Source organism: Phoca vitulina, unplaced genomic scaffold (genome assembly GCF_004348235.1).
Source record: "Phoca vitulina isolate PV1807 unplaced genomic scaffold, GSC_HSeal_1.0 scaffold19, whole genome shotgun sequence".
In the NCBI taxonomy this organism is placed as follows: Eukaryota; Metazoa; Chordata; class Mammalia; order Carnivora; family Phocidae; genus Phoca; species Phoca vitulina.
This window is the reverse complement of record NW_022589722.1, coordinates 19,306,964-19,331,377: the sequence shown is the minus strand read 5'-3', so window position 1 is coordinate 19,331,377 and position 24,414 is coordinate 19,306,964. Positions and strand designations below refer to the sequence as shown.

Below are 24,414 nucleotides of genomic sequence, written 5' to 3'. Positions count from 1 at the left end.
TTTGACTGGAGTACTGGACTGGACTTTAATGTCTAAAAGACTCTAAATTATTGAAAAGAGGCTTGTTCTTATAATCAATAACCCAAAAGCTATTAAACCTGCCATGAAACCATCAGGGGTCAGGGAAGGAGGTTTGGCCATTACATCGTAGAAAGCAAAGTCACTTTCTGTATTTACACCGCTGAGTTCAGCCTGTTCCATACACAAGTTCCATTTGTGGAAGCTCATCTGTGTGTCTCTGAGAGTCAGAGTGTAATACGAAGTATGCGGTGAGCTGGTCAAAACCCTCCAACACAAAAACAGAGCCACGGGGTGAATCCTCAGTGGAGGTACAAGAGCAACCTGGGGGTGGGTGGCGGAAGGGAAGGTCAGCTGCAGAGCCCATCCCTTTAGCCAGTGTGGATGGACATCCATGGGGCTTCCCCAAACCCATGACTGGACTCTTCCCCCAGGAGATGGATGGCGAGCCCAGCAGAGGTCACTAGCTGGAGGAGCCCTCACAGAGCACCTGCTGGTCAAAATGACTCTCGTTGACTTTCCTCTTCCCACCTTCCTCCAATGTCCCTCTGCCTCAGCCCTGGAGAAGTCAGAGGACAGAGGGAGAGCCCACCATGCCCCTCTTCCACAGAGCAAATCCTGAGCCTCAGGAAGGGAGAGGCTCTGACTTCTGCGTCAGATGGAGTTTGGTTTTTTGTTTTGTTTTTGTTTTTTGTCTTTTTAAAAGATTTTATTTATCCATTTGACAGAGAGAGAGAGAGCACGCCCAAGCAGGGAGAACAGCAAGCAGAGGGAGACACGGACTCCCAGCTAGGCAGGGAGCCTGATGTGGAGCTCGATCCCAGGACCCCAGGATCATGACCTGAGCTGAAGGCAGATGCTTAACCAACTGAGCCACCCAGGTGCCTACAGATGGAGGTTTTAAACTGGACTGAATGGGACTTTTTTCATAGCTGAGAATGAGTTTTAATTATCCAACCAAGACCAAAATGATGGCTGGATGCTGTGAGGCTTCCCTGTGATGTCATGAGAGGACAGAGCAGGAAGGCTAAACAGAGGACTCTGAAGCTGGCCCTTCAAAGTATGGGAAAATACAATCAGTTTCCACTGATAAATGAACAAGTTCACTCCTGCTTAGCAAACAGGCTAATGGTAAATGGATATAATGCCTGTTTCATATGGGCATCATACAGGTCAAACAAATTCACATGTGTCAAATGATTCCAGTGTCCTTGGCAAATAGCCATAACATAAGTCATTCAATCTTCAATAAATATCTGAAGATCCATTATGTGCCAGGGGCTATTCTGGGAGCTGAGGATGCATAGTGAACAAAAAAGTCCTCGTGGAGCTTCCATTCTAGAAAGGAGGCAAATAAAACACAAGCAACTAACATATACATACATATATATATATGTATATATTTTAGTTATATCATATGTATAAGATAGTTATATATAATATATATTATCTGTAATATATAGAGGTAGAATAATAGGCAATGACATATGGATAACTATCCATATAACATGTAATATATTAGCTATACCGTATAGGTAACAGCTGGGACAGTGATAAGTGCTAAAAAGAAAAGTAAAGCACGGTAGGAAACAGAGGAGACAGGATGGAGTGAGGTCAGTTTTAGATAATGGTGCCTTCTTCTATTGGTAGAACACTGCACAATTTTAAAAATGCTCTCATAAACACTGTCTCATTTTATCCCTAGAGTAATACGGAGAGGGGATTACTCCCATGTAGAGGTAAGGAAACGGGAGCTCAGAAAAGTTCAGTGACTCCAAGCTTTCGTTACCCTGGCCAACGGAAAATCAGGCACAAGACCAGCTTGGCTCGGATCTTCAGCATTCTCTGCGATGCCTAAATTAATTCTGGGACCCAAAGTCAATACGGTATTACTGGAAGCCTGTGCTTATGGAGCTTGGCCACAGTGCCGGAAAGAGGATCTCTTTCAGATCTTACTTGCAGCAAAACAGTTGCTGCCTTCCACTCACTTTATCAAGGACAGTATCCCAGCCAGGCCACGGGGGGGGGGGGGGGGAGAGCCTCCCGGCTGATGCCCGTTTCACCTCAGCCCACTTGCAAGCTGGGGAGGTGGGGGCGGGGGGGAGGAAGCTGCCACTGGTGACATTTTTCTCTAAACATGAAGCCAAAGTATTGAAACTTGCTTACTCAGAGTTAAAAGTTCTGAAAAGGGAATTCGTGAAACGTATACACTGACCTCTTTCTGCCACTTTACTCCTTGTTATGCCTGCACTCAGAAAACTGGTAAGGAATCTGGTGCAAAACACACTTTTTTGTGAGCAGATGCAGTGAACTTATACATGGGAAAAAGAAGCTAATAAAAGAAGGAAGAGTTTGGATGTACTGACTCAAATTAAATTGGGTATTTTAGAGGTATAAAAACCTATATATATATATGTATATATATAATTTTAAGATTTATTTATTTAGAGTGGGGGGAGGGGCATAGGGAGAAGGAGAGAGAGAATCTTTTTTTTATTAAAGATTTTATTTATTTATTTGAGAGAGAGAGAAAGCACAAGCAGGGGGAGGGGCAGAGGGAGAAGCAGGCTCCCCGCTGAGCCGCGAGCCTGAAGTGGAACTCGATCCCAGGACCCTGCGATCATGACCTGAGCCGAAGGCAGACGCTTAACCCACTGAGCCACCCAGGCGCCCGAGAGAGAGAATCTTAAGCAGACTCTGTGCTGAGCACGGAGCCCCACGTGGGGCTCAATCTCACAACCCTGAGATCATGACCTGAGCTGAAATCAGGAGTCGGACGCTTAACCAACTGAGCCACCCAGGCACCCGAAAACCTATATTTTTATCTATCAAAGAGACAAAAGTCTTGGAAGAGCACTCCAAGAGCGTTCCTCAGTCTGTTACACCTGAATGATCAGTGGTAAAGAGATTTTGTGGACATAGCCCGAAGTGTGGAATATATTTTTATTATGAGATGGACAGACAGCAGCCAGGCCTGCAGTAATATTACAAATAGTACCGCTCCCTACAGAGGACCTGCAGACCTCCAAGCTAATGATGTAAGGCCATTTTCCAGTTTCTCCAAGGCTTTCATGTTACAAAGCCCAGCAGGCTCACGGACACACACATAACACGACTGGGGGTTTAATACTGGCCTCTCAGAGGAAAGAAGCCACTTTCTGCAAATTAAGTATCGAGGAAATTCAAGTTAGGTGTTCGCTTTTTACTTTATGACCTGTCCGAATCGTTTGGAATTTCTAATACTTTGGTATTACTTCGTTTTGGTATTCGGCTTGCTATTATCTTGTTAGTAAGTGTTTGAACTTCTTACAGCAAAGTAGTAGAGCAAAGTTACCAAACTATTTATTTTGGTAACTTAAGAACAAAAGCAATGAAAATGTTAAAAATATTAGGAACTGTGCATAAATGACTTAGAAGAGGGGAGGAGAAGCAATAAGCCTGGGGTGGCCGGACTCACCTTTCCAAAGCTGGCTGCGTTGACAGGCTGGGTGTCGTTCTTCTCGCAGAAGTCCAGGTAATGCATGTAGAGGGCGCTGCGTGGGATGCAGACCCCCTCCGCAATCTCATAGTTCTCCTCCAGCCTGCGGAATAAATGCTCAGTGAGCAAACCTCAAGCAAGAAGCATATGTGCCTTCTAGTCCTCCTCCAGGGGAGGACTTGGAGAGAACTCTTCCTCCAGATGGGGAAACCAAGGCCCAGGAGGACAAAGCAACCTGCCTGAGGTCAGGCCTGGAGTTGGTAGGTTAGCAGGATCGGACTTGTGGCCCCTGTGGGTATGACCCTGGGTCACTTTCGGCTCAAATTCCCAGTCCCTCTCTTCTGGGCCGTCATTGGTCTGACCACATTCTGGGTGGATCAGGTTCCCCCAAACTCCAAAAAATGACACAGGAGCTTGTAGGCACCCCATTCAGCCGAGCTTCGAACCGCACACTCGCTCATACAGCCATTTTTAATAGGGGTCACAGTGTTGGAGCCTATTTGCTAATGAGAGCAGTGCAGTGGGATGGCCTGGGAAAACAACTGCCCAAGGAGAAGGCAGACAGCTGGACAGCCAGGAACCCACTGACTGAAGGGAGGTTTTGTGATCACAGCAGGGGCTGAACCCCTTGGTCTCTTTGGAATCATTATGCTTCCAAGCCCATCACCTTCTCAATGAATATCGGTTAGGGGCTCAGGGTGGGGGCTTCCCATGGGGTTCAGACCCCAGCACTGTCACTTGCTGGCTTGATGACCTCGAGCAAGTTATTTAACCTTAGATGTCAGTTTCCTTTTGGAGGTGCTGGCTGTGATCGCCTTCAATCACATGACAATCAGATGTAACGTGTGACCTAAGCCAGCACGGTGAGACATGTGATAAACACTTCAATGTTGGACCTCATCATCCTCCACTTTTCCTCTCCATAAAACCTCTTTGGGGGCCTATATGTCCAGAATCTGTGCTAGATCTTGGGCATATAAAAGTAAGCTAGATACAGTTTATCATTCCCACCCCCCCTTAACCCAAACACCAGAGGGTAGGCATCAGAAAAAATCTTGCCCCCTTTGTCACAGACACATTGGAAGATCGAACACTTCTTCCAGTACAACTTCTGGGGCACATGACAATTTGGGGACTTCTCTTTGGGCCTGCCGCTTTTAGAGCCTGGGGCACACGCTGCTCAATTAACTCACCAACAGAAAATATTTCTCTTTTGATCACAAATTGGATTTTAGGAAACAACCCAAAGTCACCTGGAACCAAGTCTGAGGGATAAAGTGGCTAGAATAACCCTTTCACCCCAAACATTTTTTGGGGGGAGGAGGGAGCAAAAATAAGGCATGATTCTAAAGCAGTGAAATAAATATCCCCAAATGGCTTCTAGCTTCTCTGGGGGCACTTGCCAAAGAAATGGTCCAGGGCTGTCGTAACTGTGAGGTGGACCGAGGACGCGGCCTCCTGAGGTGCCCACTTGAAAGGGCAGCATTTTTTTGGCTCATTCTTACATGCGGTTGAAAGAAAATCAATTCAATCATTTCATATCCAGACCCTACCGATGAATTCAACCCCAGGCATGCTCAGATGAATGAAGACGCCTGGTGCTGAATGGTCTCACCATCTCACCCACTCCCCCCTCTTCTGGGAAGGGGACAGCTGAGTAACTCCTGACCACTTTTAGAAGCGTTCCAGGAAACAGTTTATGCAATCCTTTCTGCGTGACCTAATTCCTGGAGACTGGCATGGTGTCTGATTCACTCCTGCATCCTGGAAGCCCAGCATAGTCCTCGGCACTCACCAGGTGCACCATAAGTGTTTGATGGATAGATCACTGCAGTCCTGTATTCATTCCACAGATACTTAGTGATCTCCTACCACCTGCCAAGTGCTGGGGATGCCATGGTGAGCATGACAGTCCTTGTTTGCATACAGGGAGCAGATTACTGGTGGGCAGATGGATAAAGACACAGGTAATTTTTAATTCAACAAATATTTATTGAGTTCCAGGCAGTGTTTTAGACATTAAGGAAATAGCAGTGAACAAAACAAAGGCCCTGTCCTGAAAGAGCTTACATTCTAGTACACGTGTCCCTAACATCGTACATCAGAACTCCACATGTGGTTCCCTGTGGGAAAATGCTTTCACACAGAGATTAGATTTCTTAGGACTGTCCTAAGCTTCAGGTCTGCTATGAATGGGAATCAGCCTTCTAGCTTAGCCTGGACCCCTGCATGCCATTCACAGCATTGTTCCTCTATAAAAGTGAGTTCAGAGGTCCAAATAACCAGCTTATGCACAAACTTGTGTGGGCCATCTGAATACGACAGCTTTCACAAACAGGGGGGTCTCACAGACATGCTTTGTTTGACCTGAAAACAGTGTTGGCTCAACTTTTAAAATTCAGGACACTTCACATAAGAATCGAGCTTCTTTTGAAAAGGCTGAGATCTGGCAACACTGAGCCCATATTCCCATATGACAATAATTGGCCAGAGGTAGGTGTGCCCTCGAGTTGGCCAGAGTCCCCACTCCTCCCTCCTTTTCTGACACCTAATCTATTTTCTGTTCCTTGTCTGGCTCCTGTAGGCTCTTGTGTTGATGTAAGGCACGGCCTATGCCCTAGTTCACTTTGCAGCCTAATGGGGGCGAATAACGCACAGAAATAGGAATACTTAAGTACGACAGGTGCAGTCGACGGTGGGGAGATTCCTGTGTAGATGAGAGGAGACGATTAAGGTTTGTGGATGAATTGGGATTTGAACTTTGTGACAATAACAATGACTAGCACCTGTTGCTCTCTTCCCGGGAACCAGGCACTGGGTATCTGGTGTCTCTTTCCATCCTCACAATAACCATATACAGTAGGTACGACACCTATGTTTTAGATGACAAAACCGAGGCTCAGAGAGTGGAACTCATGTGCCCGTGGTCATGCAGCCAGTAACTGGCACAGTCTTACTCTAAACCACTGCAGTATCCTTGCTCTGGTGGATGGAGGGGGTTCCAGGTGAGGAGAACTGTGAGGATGAGAGACACACAGCATGTGCTTTGGAGGATGCAGGCAATGGTGTGAGCAGAGAAGGGGCTTGCAGAGGAGCCTCTAAAAACAAGAAACAATGGGGGAGGGGGTATGGAGAAACGTTCAGTGCCCACAAGAGAATACGGCCTGGCATAGGAGTTTGGCAACCCTTGGAGTTCAAGAGTTAACTACAAAAGTGTTATTTTCAGGGGGTGATGGAGCAGAACTCAGAGAACTGAAAAAATAAAGACTCAGAGGCAGGAAGAGCAGAGTGTTTCTGGGATGCTGCAGAAGTCATCACTGTGTCATCAATAACAACAGGCACTAATACTAGTTTAAAGCTTAATATGTTCTATTAGGCAGCAACGGGTTGACTGTAAAAGAATATAATAATCAAAACAAAAAACACGCAAGTTTCATAGGTTTCATCTCAGACTACTGAGAGTCTTATTAAGCAATTTCCTTTCCAAGCTTTGATTTCAACTCTCTGGACTATGGTGGAACATTTTCCAGTCCAACACACACACACACACACACACACACACACAACTTGGGCAGCTGCAACTTTGTGCAGGACAAGCTGTGGGGAGGGCAAAAATATCTCTTTTTGCTTATCCTTGCTAACAATTTCCTAAAGTTAATTTTAGCCAGAAAAATCCATGGGTACATTCAAAATGCATGCATTTCAAGCCATTCAGAGTTCATCTTATGAAAGCCATGTGATCCTATAAAATGACAGGGGGCCAGTTACGTTTTCTTAAGCATGGTTGTGGCCTGATCAGATTCATTCTTTGGAAAGGTTGTTGTGGCACCTCAATGGTAGGAGGCCAAGGCTGATTAGTGAGGCCTGGCACATGGTGGCTGACTAAGTAGTATCTGTTGAATGAATGAATGAACAAATGAGACCAGTTAGGAGCTACTGCAAAAGTCCAGGCAAGAAGCGATGGGGCATGAATTGAAGGAGTGGCCATGGGGACAGAGACAACATTTAGGGTGTGGTTCTCATGTTGCCAGATGTGAGATGGATGGGACCAACCCAGGCAAGCTCTGAGGTGCCTGACTGGGCTGAGCGCATGGCTGGAGACCCCATTCCTCATGACTAAGAAGGGCAAGGGAGTTAGTTATGGGGGGTGGGGATAATGTGGTATTAAAGAGTACAGGCTCCCACGTAAATTCCTGGCTCCCCTTCCCATTAGCTACTTTATTTAAGCCCCTGTGCCTCAATTTCTACTTGATGTTCCTGTGGCTTGTTTGCTCACTAAGTATGGCCAAGGGATCAGCATTAAAATAGAAGACCAAGGTTAAAATACATCCCATTAAATGAACCCATAGCAGCAACAAACTATTTGAATCTGCATGGGTATAAGTCGCAGTTCACACAGCCTGAGTTAATTAAGCAGTTACCTGCCTAAGGCCAGAGCCTTCTAAGTAAGTACGTTTCTACCCACGTTTTGTTCCTCTTACCAGAGCTTCTTCGCCTCAAGGTATCTGGGTGGCTTATGACTATGAAGCATTTTAATAAGCTCTACGAATGAATAGATGTAACTGGCATTCAGGGCAACTTTGATGCTTGATGAGTTTCCACAGAAAGAGCGTCATGATACCTATCCCCAAACCCCCTTACAAAATCCAGAGGGTCCGCATGTATACTGAAGTTGCTAATTGGAATGTCCGCTTCGCTGACCAAGGCATGGCAGAAAGAAAGGCAGTTAATTATTTCTCTTCATATCTGATGAAATTTCCCCTTTTTCTCCTTACTTGTAGAGGACATCATTAGCCTGACATGGTGAACAATACTCCATTATACCTGGATATTTTTAATGATCACCAAAAAAATTCCCCACTTCTTCCATTTTCTGATCTTCTATTTAATAACTTGATCATATTTGAATTGAGCCCATCCTATTATGCGGAGATAATGAACTCAGTCTGGAGCCAACAGGAGTCATTATCTGCGGTATACAGTCTGAAAAAGACCTCCTCACGAGGTTTCGGCCCGCGGCATCCCGGGGCATGGGCGGAAGCTTTGTATCAGCACCTTACAAGGAAGAGTAAACGTTTCAGCACCCAGCATAATTGTCCCTGCTGTTCTCCTTTTCAACCTGTTCTCTTCTATGTACACACGAGCTTTCGGTTCAGTCTCCACTCCCCAGGTCCTTGCAGACATGTCTATAACAGAAACTTTCTCTTTTATTTTGCCAGAAGATTAGACAGCAGCATTTTTAAAAACTTGGCTGAACATATTAACTTATTACTGAGGTTGTCAGAGCCATCTGAGACTGAAGAATCTGTGAAAACAAACTTGCTAAGCGATCAGAGGCCACACGGTAATCTAAAGCCATCCGTAGCTCCCCTCTGTGTCCGTGGAAAAGCCTCAATTCCCTCCCTTGGCCGCTAAGGCCCCCACATCTGACCCCTGACTACTTCTCCAGGCTTCTCTTGACCCACTCCTCTTACACATACACTTCTCTCCAGCCAACGGGACTACTGATCTTGCCACATGCCCCCGCCTTGTTCCATGGTGCTCCTACCCTGCCAGGGGATCCCCCTCTGCTGTGCCTCCCCTCCAAGGCTCAGCTTGAATTTCTCTCCCCTGACACTATGTTGAATTCCCACCCAGCCCCTCTGAGGATGGCCTCTTCATCGGTTCTTCCAACTTGCCAGATTCATGTATTCATTCACTCGATAACATGCAGAGTACTGTGATGGGCACCTCCTGGTGCCCAGCCTCTGCCCCTAAAGCTCGCACCACTTGCTGCGGATTGCCACCGCTCTTTCCATCCTTTTGCGGCTCCAACAGCCTTCCCTGAGAAACAGCACTGGGCTCAGAGACAGCGCTCGCTGGGTTTAAGTCCTGCCTCCGCCCCCCTGCAAATGCTTCTGTCTCAGCGGTGCTGCTTGAACTCTCAGATTCTTGCCTCCTTCCTCGGTAAAATGACACAGACCAGTACCCATCTCCCAAGGCTGCAGAGGGACTAAACAAGAATCCCCGTACAACCTGCAGCCCACCGGCTGGCAGAAGGGGGCCCGGATAAGCACACCTGTTAGTATTATTCTAGGTTATGGTGGAATATTCCAGGAAGGTTTTACATCATAGACTGAGAGTCCTTTGAAGGCAGGAACCAAACTGATTTCCTGTTTATGTTAGCATAGTTCCTAGCCCCGAACACAGTCAGCCAACACTTCAGAAGGAAGAAAAGGCGAGGTGGTGGGAAGGAAGGAAAGCAGGCTTTTGTGCAGATCAGACTTTTGCTAAGATCAGAAAAGCTTTTTTTTTTTTTTATTCTTAAGATCTGGGGGATTAAAAAAAAACCTTGATTCATATGAACATATTTGACTTATATTTTCCAGTGCTTACACTGTGTCAGGGATATTTATATTTGCTATCGCTACTTACACAAGATGGGTAACATTAACTCCATGACATGGAGGAGGAAAGGGAGGGCCAGGGAGGTGAAGTGACATGCCCAAAGTCACTGTGCTGGGAAAAGCTTGGCTTGGAGTGTGAACTCAGGTACGAGGCTTCTAAAGCCCTCACTAGGTGCTATGGACTGACAGTCATGGGGGCGGTGAGCCAGCACACATTTACTGAGCACCTACTATGTGCCAGGCACTGTAGAAGACAGCACTGAACACCAACACGCAATCCCTGCCATTACCTTTAGGAAGCTGACACTTGATCTGAAGAAGATGGGAACCAAAGAGAGAACACCACCAGACAATAAATACATATGGAATGGTGGGCTCTGGCTCTGGCCAGGTCTGAGGCTGATGCTCTAAAAAGCCCAAACAAACAAACAAACAAAACCAATCCATTTTATTCAATAGCATAAGTCCACGATTTGCTGCTAGATAGACACACGAACCAGACACACGTGTTCAGGTGGATCTGGTAATTCCCCCAGGACCTCAGCTGAATCTGCCTCCCCTTCGGGGGCCTTCTTGGGGGCCAGGCATTCCCCTGCTCGGGTGGAGTGAAACTGTGCCCCGCTGTTGTGTGCAGTTGCCTGCCCTGGGTTCCTCCTCTTTAAACAGGGGTGACAGTCCCGCTGTCTCTAAAGGGTTCTCACGAGGAGCAAGAGAGCTCGGCTGGTGATGTCACCTGGCGCGAGCCCGCCTGACCGGTAGGTCTGGCTGACGCTGAGCAACGGACTGACTCAGGGACTTAACACTGTGTTGTAATGATGGAATCGGACCCGAACCTGGAGTCATCTAATCCATGACCTGTGTCTGGCCTACAAGCTACTAGGTTGGTATTCCAGAAAAGCCTGGGATTAGCCAGGTTCTAGAATCTTTATGCTCATTTTTTGGTTTAAGTCCCCCCCTCCCTTTTTTGGACAAAAATGTGGCACCATCTAACAGCACGGTGTCACAGTTCTGCACTGTTGCTAATGCTTCTATCAGGGCCGGGCCCGGGGGAGGGCAGCCCAGAGCTCTGGTGGCCACCACGGTCAGCTGAGGTGATTTGGGCACCATTCTCCACCATAAGCCATCCCCCCTTGATATTCTCTTTCCATCTCTTCCCTTCTCTACGCATCTCTACTTCACCATTACGAACAGGGCCACAACGAACATCTTCATGTGCCCCGTCGCACGCCCGGGGGAGTGTTTGCCATGTTGGGGTCAAGAAGTGAAAGTGGTGGTGGTACATGGGAAAACGTTAGTGCGACTACAAAATTGCCCACTCAGATGGCTTTACCATATCATATCTTAACCACAGCACAAAATACTTGAAAAAAAAAAAAAAAGGCTCCTAGCTCCACAGCACAGCACCTCACTCTCTGAGACCCGCGCTTCATGTTGCCCTGACTTCAGTCTCTCCATCTGCAGCGGAGGCCGCCGCCACACCTCCTGGCATTATCTGACATCTCTGGCTGTTTTCAGACCTAAAACTGTTCCGCCTCCCTTTCCGGAACCAGGTGGACTAACTCCTATTATGCAAGCAAATAATATTATGTCGCTGTTGAATAAAGGATCAAGTCAGAAATGGATACAAAACGTCAGGTGTAGGTCACACTCGATGACTCTGGTCTAGGAGCTGTGACCTGGTCTAAAACTTCAACATGCTTTTTTGGAACAGAACCAAGCCCAACTTTCTACCTCTGGCCTCCAGGAGCATTTTAAAGGGAAACACAAAATTTATTTTGTTTCATATTAATTTGAACTATTGAGAGGCCACCCATCACCCAAGACCTCATTTTAATTGTTTTGAAAGAAAGAAAAAAATGCCCCCCAACAAAGGGACAGTTTGGTCTTCTATCCTCGTTCTTTGGGGAAGGGCCTCCCTCCCTCTGTAAGTTGCAGAAAGGGAGGACGCCTCAAGCCCTGACTGGCGCACAAGGAGCCGGAAGGGACAAAGGGGACACGGGAGGTGTGTGAGAGGGTGGGGACATGTGCTGGCAGCGAGCGGGCCAGGATGGTGAAACAGGCTGCTTTCCATTTCCAAATCCTCTGCTTAAAAGAGAGGTTATTGTGTGGCCGGGATTCCAGCAGCGCTCACCATCCCCAGCGGCTTGGGCTTTACTAACCCTCATGACCGAGGATGCTGGAAAGTGTTTGGCAGAAGGCATTTGACAATATTTGCCTGTTTTCTGCTGGGAGCTGCCTCCAGATCACGTGGCCCCAATTATTTTAGGCTGCTTGGCCACTGTACTATTTGTTCTTAGAACGGGGATGGTCTCGAGGGTGATGGCGAGGGGGCTCATGGCAAGGAGGGAGAAGGTGGAGAAGCAAGTAGCTCCTAACCCAATTCCCCAAACAAGCCAAACGTCCCAACAGAGCTCAGCACACTCGGGCGGCCTTGGCAGGGAGACCAGTGTCCTTTCCTGGGCCTGCCCCCCTCGTGGTCCAGAGGGGCTGCACACTGCCATTGCAGAGAGGGGATGGCATGAAGGATGCACAAGCCTCAGAGAATGAGATGCAATGGTGTGGAGCTAGGTTCCTATTTTTTTTTTTTTTTTTTTTAAAGATTTTACTTATTTATTTGACAGAGAGAGACACAGCGAGAGAGGGAACACCAGCAGGGGGAGTGGGAGAGGGAGAAGCAGGCTTCCCGCTGAGCAGGAAGCCCGATGCGGGGCTCGATCCCAGGACCCTGGGACCATGACCTGAGCCGAAGGCAGACGCTTAACCGACTGAGCCACCCAGGCGCCCCCCTATTTTTTTTTTTTTTTTTTAGAGAGAGAGAAAAGAGTGGGATGGGGGGAGGGACAGAGAGAGAGGGAGAGAGATATAATCCCAAGCAGGCTCCAAGCCAGCACGGAGCCTGATGTAGGCCTCAATCTCACAACCCTGAGATCATGATCAAAGCCAAAATCAAGAGTCAGACCCTTAACCAACTGAGCCAGCCAGGTGTCCCTTATTTATTTTTTTAAGAATTTTGTACTGTGGGTGAAGATACAAAATGGCAAGCCATTTGAGCAGGCAAATTTTAGTCCCATTAACATTTTCTGAGTACCCAACACTTCTACTTCTTGACACCAACATGGAGAATATTCCCACAAGTGTGCAAGGGGGCGGATATGAAGAAGTTCTCTGCAGCGCTGTTTGGGCGAAGATGAGATTTGGACACAACCTAAATGTCCATCAAGAGGCAAGTGGCGAAATCTATCTGCCGCTGTCTTACATGGAATCGTGCGCAGCGGTTAGTTACAATGAGGTTGTTCTTCACAGACTAATGCGGGTATGGCTTCAGGACATTCCAGTGAGGAAAGAGCAAGCTGTGGATCAATACAGTGTGACAGGCTGTAGGAGAGTATCTTTAGTGCGATGTCTGCATTCCTTTTGGAAGGGAGGAAATACGAAATTCTAAAAATCACAACTGGAAACTTGTGTTGGTGCACATACACATAAATGCATAGACAAGAGACTAAACACACAAGCACTGCTTCTCTAGAGGAGGAGGCAGGAACTGCAACGAAGAATGGACGTTAGCCTTGTCAACGATGTTTTAGTTTTTGAACGAGGAAACATATCACTTGTGTAAATAAAATAGAAACAAAATAACTATTTATTGAATTTATTTGTGTCTTGCCTTTTTCTAAAATGCTAACGAAAGAAAGAGAAGAAAGTCAGACAAGGGAAAGAGATGGAAAAATACATGAACATCAGATTTAGCTCTGAACTCGCTGGTGGCCCGAGCAGAAAGGGTACACAGTCTGAATGATGTCATTTTCCCTTGCGAAATGGAGGGTGTGTCCAGTTCCTTTTGAGAGACAAAGCATTTGTGCTGAAACTACATTCTAAAAATTTTGCTCATGTGCAACTTTATATAGGCGGTCACATGTCTTCCACCACGGTTTGAAGCATGACTCTGTTTTTATTTAAGAGAAATGTCCGTTGATGGGTATTAAGGAAGGCACGTGTTGTGATGAGCACTGGGTGTTATACGCAACTAATGAATCATTGAACATGACATCAAAAACTAATGATCCGTTATATGTTGGCTAACTGAACATAATAAAAAATAAATCAAAGGGGCGCCTGGGTGGCTCAGTCGTTAAGCATCTGCCTTTGGCTCAGGTCATGATCCCAGGATCCTGGGATCGAGCCCCGCATCGGGCTCCCTGCTCCGCGGGAAGCCTGCTTCTCCCTCTCCCACTCCCCCTGCTTGTGTTTCCTCTCTCGCTGTGTCTCTCTCTGTCAAATAAATAAATAAAATCTTAAAAAAAAAAAATAAATCAAAAATAAAATAAAATAAAGAGAAATGTTGGGGTGTCTGAGTGGCTTGGTTGGGCACTCAGCTTTTGGTTTCAGCTCAGGTCGTGATCTTGGGGCTGTGGGATCGAGCCCTACGGTGGGCTCCCCATTCAGCATGGAGTTTGCTTGGGATTCTTTCTCTCCCCTCCCCCCATTTTACAGGTGAGTAGACTGAGGCACAGAGAGGTTAAGGACCTCATCCAAGTTTCCACAGCTGGGAAGTGGCACATCTGGGCGTTCATTCCTGGCAGTCTGACTTAAGAGGCTGCACTGTCTACCAACTCACTGTTGCCAGGCAGATGTCGAGAATCATAGGGAAACAGGCATGAACAAGGTGATTTTCTTCGCTCCCTTTCACATTTTTTATTCTGAAATGTGCAACGTGTTCAGGTTATTGAAGTCAGAATGTCTGCTGATTCCTTACATTTCTAGAAACTCCTATGCCCAAAGTCCTTTATATAGATGCCTCGTTAGATGTCTTGGCAATATGGGAATTTGTGTGGCCACAATTTTGGGGGAAGGGTGCAGGCAGAGGTTTGACCAGGGAAATAGAGTAGAATTTTAAAGAAAGCAAAAAAGCAGCAAATGCAATGAGAAAAAAAAGAATACAGGGACAAAAGGAGGGAAACAAGCCAAAGTCTGGAAATCAAGCTCCTGCAAACAACCCTTGCTCTCCTTGCAGCCAAGCGAGGCAATCTTCCCTTGTTAGAGAAGATTGAGTTACGCTCCTGAACGCTTTTCCCCTGATGCTGTTTTCCTCCCACCTGTGCGTGGATTAGTCAGGAGAATCTAATGCGATTTGCTCATTAAAGCCCATCTGCTTCCTCTTCTCATTTGTTCTCTCCTCTCCATCCTTCCCAAGTCTTCTTTCTCTTCCTTTCCTCCAAAGCAGGGGCTTTGCAGTTAAAGAGACCCAGCCAGGTTCCTGCCTGTGCCACTTCATGGTTCTGTGTATATTCAGGCAAATGACTTAACTGTCTAAGCTTTATTTTCCTCATCTGTGAAATGGGCATAAAAATACCAACTTCAGAGAATCGTGAGAATGAGACCAGGCATGAGGCACATATAGGAAGTGCCTAGCATGGAGTCTGGCATGTAATAGCTCTTCGTTCCTTCCCTTCCCCACCCCTTTTTCCCTCCCCTTCCTTCCTTAATCCCCTCAAGTTTGCTGGGCTGGGCTGCTAGGGGGATAATAGCCCTAACTGACACGATGTTTGAGGGATGAATCTCAGGCGTGGACAGCTCTGGTGTTCAAAGCCACAACACAATTTCTAAGTGAAGCTCTTAGAGGAGAATTTACCTGTAAACCTCAAACATGAGAGCAACCACTTAAACAACATCCATTAAGTATTTCACCAAGTCCAGGAATTCCAAATATTAAAAAAACGAAAGCCACTGAAGTAGATAATGCTTGTTCATGTTATTAATATTAAAATAATTGTAGTATAGTTGCAATTGGGTATGAATTCATTAAAGACTCATTGGTAGGGGCGAACAGACCTATGTTTCTATAATTTGCTGCAACGTTGTTAATTGTAACAATGCATTCCATTAAATCAGTAAATAACACCCATGTGGGATGCAGTCCTTGCCAGTGTCTTGATGATGGGAAACAAAATCTACCCCCAAATACAATAAATATGAAAACCAAATCTCCAGTGTGGCTCTAAGTTGAGTATTTTACACAGAGCTGCAAATTAAATTGATTGCATGTGGGCTATTGGATGTCAAGTTCTCATGACAATGTCAAACTTCCCAGTGACACCCTGCTCTGTGTGTAGGAAGCAACACTTGCGTGAGCGCCCCATCAAGAGAGGACTTGCTGAAAATGAACTTACCATTGCAGGGTAGCAGGGGTGGAGTGGGGCTTGGATGCTCTATTGTTTTCTTTTTCCTCATCTGTTAAAGGAAAGAAAAAGGAGTGACCTTCAGTAGGAAAAGTAAAGGGCCTCTCAATTCTCCCAAGCATCCCAGTGCTCCCAAGCATTTGAGGAAACCTCAAATACTGATGCTCTGAAAGCAGTAACAGTTGGGCTCTTCCAACATGTTAGATATCTTCGTGAATAAGGCAAAAGGGGAAACTGACTTGTACAGAAAACTCTTAGAGCACTTTGCATTTTTCTTTGATGTAATTCGTTAGAGTTGAAGAGCTGTCTCTCTTCATCACTGAGCAATATGACTGTGTTCACCCAATTTACTATTTTTCCAGCTGCAGCTGGACACCTGCCTCTATGATTCGGACCCTAAGAACACACCATTTGCTCCTGCTAACTCCGCGGAAGAGTGTGGGGTAAGGGAGGGGGAGTGTAAGTGTCCAGGAGAATCAGGATAAGCAGTATCACAGTGTAAGGGCTAGCAAACTTTTTCTGTGAAGGGCCAGATACTAAATATTCTAAGGTTGGGGGGCCAAGAGGCAAAATCAAAAATATCATGTCATATTTATATAACAAGAGTAAATATATTTCCACAAAGTTTTATTGGTAAAATTCAAAATATAATAGTAGTAACTGAGTACAGTTTTTGTAATATAGGTCTAATAAGAAAAATGACATTGTTTTGAGGGAGGAGGCAACATTTTTCTTAATTGGGGTTCAAAGTTCATATTCTCTACCACTGAAGAGATTACAAATAATCATTTGTAAAAACCATTCTTAGCTTACAGCCCTACGAAAACAGGCATCAGGCCAGATTTGGATTGTGAGGTTCTGGTTTGCAGATTCCGCAACACAGCAACCTGAACAACAGATCCATCTTTGCATCTAAGAACTGCTCACAGTTTCATTGTGGATTAGCTGAGAAATACATATAATTAGCTTCATCTAATTCCTAATAAAGCCTATTGATAGAAATAGTCAACATAAGATTTCTTGGGCCACAAAATTTGACCCAAGAAGACCGGTATGGATTACAGTCTCAAAAGAAAATTAATGATGTGAAAACCTACAACTATAATCAACAAAATTTATTAAGAACGTGTAAAATGGTCAGTGAAATAAATCTGTGGCGTAAATTTTATATGGAAAATGATCTGAAGATTTCAGTGAGACAAAAATGAAAGTGGAAGAAAGTGAAGTATGCTTAGCGAAAACAAATTTTTAAATAAATTACCCTATAACGTTGAGTTCAGAAAATATTTTCTTGATGAAAATTTATCAAGATAGGTATAATTCTGATAAAATGTCTCTTCATAAACACTGTGGCAGATACTGCTGTTGTTTATTCAACAACTATACATACTCAGCTTCTTGCTTATTCACAGAACCACAATTTATAGGGGACCATGTGTTCAAGGAGGGTGATCCCCCTCGAATCCTAGAAAGCTGAATGTTGATTAATTTAAATCTACCCATCAAGCCACTGATAAGGTAGGTGTGGCAAGTGACATGGTGCCGGCCTCTCAGACTTAGAAAAGCTTTCTGGAAGCTTCTGGGGAAGATATTTTTCCCTAATAAAAAGGAATTGGAGGCCTTGATTTTGAACTTCTGGCCTCCAAAACTGTGAAAAAACAAGTATCTTCTGTTTTATGCAAAAGCAACAAACAGGTTACAGAGTCTGGCCTGGCCTGTTTTTTAACATGGCTGAGCAGACATGATAGGGAGGCAGTGAGCTTTCAACTGGGAAGAGAGCAGCCTGAGGATGAAATCCACGCTGAGGTAGCAGAGAGGAAAGGGGGAGGGATTGGGGGTTCTGTGTGTCATGTTGTGCCTGATTAGCCAACCCCCAAAACAGCTGCTTCCCTCTTTTGTGAGATAATAAAAATGTTCTTAGTTAATAAAACCTCTTTTCATTGGATGTTCTCTTCCCTGCCACCAAAGCCTTCCTAACTGATACAAACACTCACACGAAATGTTCTCAGGGACAAAGTGTCCCAGGACATCATGGGCTTGACACCTGCTCACACTGCTTTGTCAGCCTAGAGTTCCTTCTAAATGTTTCTCAGCCTTTCCAGCCTAGAATAAATGACACTACCTCTTTGAAGCGCTCCCTGATACTCTCCAAGTCAGGCATTCTTCTAACTGTTCTTCTACAACCCATCACTGGTCTCTCAGTTGGACCGTTTAGCCACATCCACCTCTTCAACTTCAGTACCCTACTTAAGAAGGAGGAATGGTATCTTAGTCATCTCTGTGTTTCCTCCTAACAGTGCTTCCACTTGGCACTTGATTAAATATTTGAGTCTGCCTTCCACAAATGCCTTCAACTATCTTCAGAAAATAAATAGCACAATAAGGACCATGAACACATGAGTCTCACAAGAATATAGACAGATAGAGAAAACAATACTCAACCTCAGTTGTTCACAAAGAAATAAAAAGAAAATAATGAGGCACAACTTTACATCTCTGAAAGTAACGAAAATTTAAGTAATGATAATCCCCAATGCTGGTACGTAAATGGTAAAACTGACAGCCACATACTTCTCTGAAGGTAGTGTTAACTGGTACAAAGTTTTTGGTAAGCAATTTGGCAATAATATTGAGAGCCATCTAAAATGTCCAGTCACTTGACCTCACATCCCAACTCCTAGAAATTATACTAAGCAAATAATTGAAAAGAAAAGGCTATGTTAAAAAACGTGATCGACTGAGTTTTTTCTTAAACAAGGAAAAGCATACAAACAACATAAATATACCACTTAGCTTATGCTGGACCATGATTAATGTTTCCATTCTTTAAATTTTAGCTTTTCAGCCAAGCTGGACCAGATATCAAAAGACCTATGATCCAGAATCAGTGCCAAAACTTACTGGCTGTGACTGAGCAAACCCCTCATTTTTCTTCATTTGTAAACGGTCACTTTACAGGGCCATTGAAATGACTATATTAATTAATTCAACAAATATTCACTGAATACCTAATTTATTCCAGCTAGACACTGGGGATAAAGAAATTAGATTCCTGTCCTTCAGTCTGGTTGGAGAAAGAGAAAGACAAACAGTGGCGAGAAAGGCCAAGTTCAGTCAGAAGTGATAAATGCTGTGACACAGGTAGGCAAGGGCAAGCCTGCCTGAGAAAGCCGAGGCTGTCAAAGAAGGCTTCCTGGAAGCAGTGGTAAGTGAGCGCTAAGTCTCGGAGTGTGCCAGAGATGGGAACCAGACGGCAAGGAAGGTGGACCCAAGTCAGGGGAAGGAAGGTGGAGAAGGTGAGGGACAGCCCAAGACATGGGGACCCATCAGATCATGCCACCCTCCCAGGAGTGAGATGGCCACAGCTCGGGTCCCTGTGGGGTGCGGGAAGGGAGCTGGAAAGGGAGTTTTCTGACATTCTAATGACTCTCTTTAAGCTTCCAGACAGTTTCTTAAACTGAGGATGATCATCATGCCTACCTTGAAAGGCTGATGGGGCAATGATGACATGAACTTAACAGAGGCTAAGAGCTCCCAAACCTCCCAAGACACAGCATTTGAGCTGCACCTTGAAGACACAGTCCGGGTTTTTAAAATAACTTTGTTTTCTGTTCGCAAAAGTCATCCATGTTCATTTTTTAACTTTGGAAAATAGAAAATGGAAATCGAAGCCCCAACACAGAGAACTATTGTTTTAATCTTATTTACTTCCAGTCTGTTCTCAATGTTCTTGTTCACACCCGAGGACACGCACATCCCTAACTTAAAACAAGTGAGGGTCACATAGAGTACCCTGGCTTGTGGCCTGTGTCCTTCACCGTTACAAGGACAGGTCAGAGTTTGAGAGGAGGACTCAGAGGGAGGGGGTGTCCCAGGAGGAGGCAGCATGAGAAAAGGCTGGGAGGACGAAACCCCGGGGCCCAGGGCAGCATGCTAGGGGTCTATTTGGCCACAGCCAGAAAAGCCCCTTGTTGGGGGAGACCTTCCAGTGCCTCCCATGCAGGTCAGACCTGTCTCTGTTGTGTCAGCTGCTTTCCCCCAATTAACCTTCATCATGGCCTATTTCTGACACCAGTGAATGGAAAGAGAATGGGCTTTGGGGGCAAGGCAGACCTAGGTTTGAATCCCAGCCTTGCCCCTAACTCTGGGTGGAACCCTGAGCAGTACCTTAACTCATCCAAGCCTGAGGGTCCTTTCCCTAACTTAGATCACAAGGATGGCTTGAAAATTAAATATAGTATGTTAAAAACTAGACCTATGAAAAAAAGAATACCATAACAACCCTAATAGCATTTATTGGCCAAGTATTTAAGCCAGGGATGTGCATCACTTTTTGTATGTCATCTCAGTGGTCTCCTTCCGAGCGTGCTATGAAGAAGTCTTATGTCCGACTTTATAAATAAGGACACGGAGCTTTGGTGGGTCTGAGTCCCTTGCAGGTGTTCTAGCAGCCAGTGAGTGAAGGTTGGATCTCACCCCATGCTCAGCATATGGTGGCTACTGAGGGTACTAACCAAGAACTGGTCTATCAATCATCAAACAGGTGCCTTCCACCTCTGCAGGCCCCTTGCTGGACCACTAGTGACTTTGTGCTCAGGGTCTGAACAGCCAGCCTCTTTCTCACAGGAGAGGGTGTATGTCACAGTCAGGCCCCTCCTATTTGGTGGCTGTCAATCCCAATTCGCCAAAAGTGCTGGTTGCTCATTCATGCATCAAATATTGATTGTCTGCTAGGTTCCAGCCCTGTGCCAGGGGCGAAAGGGCAAGAACAGACAGACAGGGTCTCTGCTCTCTTAAGCTCAGTCAAATTATCAGCAAATAAAACGTAAGCGCAAGTCCAGGATGTTACAGCAGCACCAATGTGGGACGTGAGTTGGGCCTAGGGAGCTGACAAGGACAGGAGAGCACATTTTAGGTAGAAGGAAATAACCATAGTTGATAGAAACTTTAGGAACTGGTTCTGCCTAATGCTTTTTAATAGGCAAAAATGCCTCAAGCCAAATGAGATTCACGCCACAATTTCAGGCCAGCAAGACTCCTGGAGGCGCTCATGGCACAGGTGGGGCCACCCATCCGCAACGGCCACCCTGCTCATCCTACCAAAGCCAGAGAGCAGCCGTCTTTTTAAAAGCCTCCGGGAGAGATGCCGCTCACTGTGGCTCTGTCCTGCTCCCCACTTGGCAGTCATGTCTCCAAACACACTCCAGGGAGTCTCAGTCCACTTCCCAAGGGTGAGCATCTCTGTTCCCCTCTCTGGATCCACCTCCCAAATGAAACTCTGAGGCCGAATTTCCAGGCTCCATCACTGGCTCCACCACTTGCTCGCCAGCTGTGTGACCTCCAACAACCTTTTGGTGCCTTAGGGTCTTGTCTGAGAAACAGGGGTAATAATAGCACCCAGCACGGATTGTAAGGATTAATTACTTAGCCACTCCTGGCACAAGATACATGCTACCCTAAGTATTCCTTATTACTATAAGAGTTGTCACTCTTTTTTTTTTTAAGATTTATTTATTTGACAGAGAGAGACACAGCGAGAGAGAGAACACAAGCAGGGGGAGTGGGAGAGGGAGAAGCAGGCTTCCCGCAGAGCAGGGAGCCCAATGCGGGGCTCGATCCCAGGACCCCGGGATCATGACCTGAGCCGAAGGCAAATGCTTAACGACTGAGCCACCCAGGCGCCCCTAGAGTTGTCACTCTTCTGGAAGGGCCAGGCACCTGGATCCCCATCCCATCCGTGGGGCTGAGCCTCTGGGACAGGGCTATTTGCTCCTCCCCGATGCTCCTACAGCACCCTGGCTGGTCCCTAGCAAAGTCCTCACGGGGGTGGTCACTGCTTGCCCACCAGTGTGTCTGCCTTGCTCGTTTGCTAGCTCTTTAGGGCACGCACTGCCTCACCACTGCCTCTCCAGCACCCACACACGGTCGGGGCTCAAGAAGTATTTGCGGAATGAATGAATGAATGGCTAAGATAATATCACAATTAAATTCAGCCAGCCCATTGATTTCATAAGCATACCAATAATAATACCACCAGAGAACCTTTACTGAGGGCTTACAACGTGCCAGGCCCTCTTTACTTCGCTGCATTTAATTTTCACAGCTGCCCAAGACAGTGAATGGCTTACCACACAGAAAACATCACAGTGCTTGATGGATACTTTGTGCTTAATCAATTTTGGGCCTGATTATTAATATTATCCCCTTTTATAGGAGAAGAAAACAGGCTCAGAGAAGTGGGAAGCAATTTGTCTGAGGTCACACAGCTATTGGTGGAGCCAGGAGAGGACCCAGTCTAGCTGACGTAGAAACTTCCCAAACCCAAACATCATGAGCCTCACCCTCTCCTCCGACCTCTAGTACTGCACTAAATATTTTAGGGAAAATATTATCTGCCTAATATCTGCTGATTGAATTCACAATATTTGGGAACCCATTCTAGAATGTTTCCTGCCTGGAGCCAGTGTGGCAGAGTTTAATATTGAAGGAGAAAGTTTCTAAATTAATTACTTCTTTTCAAATCCCAGGAAAGGTTCAAGTTTATGCGACTCTCAAATTTCACTTCAAAGTTCTAATTCTATTTCCTTTCATTATACTAACCTGGCTGCACCTGGCCAGACCTCACCTGTTGGGAACATGGGCCTGCCAAACATTTCATTTCCCCTTATCCAACCCCTTCCCAGCCACTGCAAACGACACCAGCTGATGATCGTGGTGCCTGGACCAGGCCTTTGGCAGTGGGCACCAGCCCCTGGCAGCAAACCCTTCTCCCCGTGGGAACAGGGCTAAGTCCCAAACAAAACTGTGATGTTGGCAGCATTGCTCGGAGGGGGCCCCACACCTGCCTCCTCTTACCTACGCTGGGTGAATTCCTTCAGAACCCTGGAGTAAGAAAAGGTCTTTCTAATTTTGATATAAAACCCGAAAGCCATAAGAGAAAATATTGATAAATTTTCCTACATAAGAAATCCAAAGCTTCTATGTTGGGGGGGTACCTATGCCTTAAGTAGAAAGATAAAAACGTGCCTGGGAAAATTGCAGTCATACCACAGACAACGATCTCATTTCCCCACCGCAGAGAGAGCACCACTAAAACCAGAAGGAAAAAGACTAAGAACCAAGAGAAAAAAAAAATAGGCAAAGCATCTGACACACAGTTGATGGAAAAAATACAAATGTTCTTGAAATGTGAAGAGATGATTAATCTCAATTAGTGAAAATGAAAACTGCACTAAAATACCATTTCTCAGTCTGATTGGCAACAATCCAAACTTCGACCACACAACTCTGCTGTGAGGCTGCAGGGAGCGGGTGACCTCCCGCCTCGTGGGGGTGGGTGTTGTGAAATGGTGCCTCCCCCCATGAGGAGGTCATCTGGCAGAATCTCCTGAAATCCCATATGCTCTTTATCCTTCAGATAAAGAGCAGTCCCACGTCCGGGAACAGATCCTACGGCTACACGTGGACACGTGGGAAATGACCAAACGCAAGGTTATTCGTTGCAACTTGTCTGTCATGGTCAAAGTTCAGGAACAGCCCAGCACTCATCTGGTGAACTAAATTATGATACATCCTCACAGCAGAATGCTACATGACTGTGGAAAAAAGATTAAAAACTAGAAAAGAATGAAGATGCTCTCTGCTCTTACTGATATGGAACACTCTGGGGATTGTTATTAAGTGAAAAAAAGCATGTCACAGCAAAATGCATATAGGCTGCTGCCTTTTTTTGTGTTAGAAAGTGGCAAAAAAAAAGGAGTGCCTGGGTGGCTCAGTTACTGGAGTGGAGCATGCGACTCTTGGTCTCGGGTTGTGGGTTCGAGCCCCACGATGGGTGTAGAGATTACTTAAAAATAAAATCTTTTTTAAAAAGTCACAAAAAAGAATATATGTTTGAAATTTTATTTGCATAAAGAAATAAAATACTGGCAGAATACACCAAAAAAAGCACACAATAAACAAATAAAAGCATGCACCACTAGGGAGCTGAGGTGGGAAGACAGGGGTGGTGGGACCAAGACTTCTCAATGAGTACCTTTAAGGCATTTTGATTTTTGAACATATGAAATACTCTAAGTGTGGACACATTAAAAACTCCTCTACTGGGGAGGGAGCATCTGAAGGAAAAATCTATTCCTATGGTTAAGTGGTCCTGGAATGCCATAAACTGCAAGCACATTACAAAGACTCATAACCTGGCATGACTCTACAGTATTTTGCTCTCCTAATATCCATTTACCTAACCAACATTGTGCACCTACTATGTACCAGGCCCTATTCTAGTAAGTGACACAATTAGGCATGCTCCCCTGCCCTTAGGTGGTTACGGCCCTTGGAGGGACCGAGTGGAGGGGCA

At 45.7% G+C, this 24,414-nt stretch overlaps 1 protein-coding gene across 7 annotated transcripts in view; it reads right to left on the bottom strand.

The window, feature by feature from the left end:
• Positions 1-24,414, bottom strand: part of RFX4 (regulatory factor X4) — a 155,460-nt gene that overhangs the window by 91,145 nt on the left and 39,901 nt on the right. For all 7 annotated transcript variants that reach the window (XM_032416389.1, XM_032416385.1, XM_032416386.1 and 4 more), the window contains 2 exons: positions 16,050-16,110; positions 3,476-3,599 (listed from right to left, as the gene is read on the bottom strand). In XM_032416389.1, coding sequence (XP_032272280.1) covers positions 3,476-3,599; positions 16,050-16,110 — 185 coding nt within the window. The remainder of the gene's footprint in view (positions 1-3,475; positions 3,600-16,049; positions 16,111-24,414) is intronic.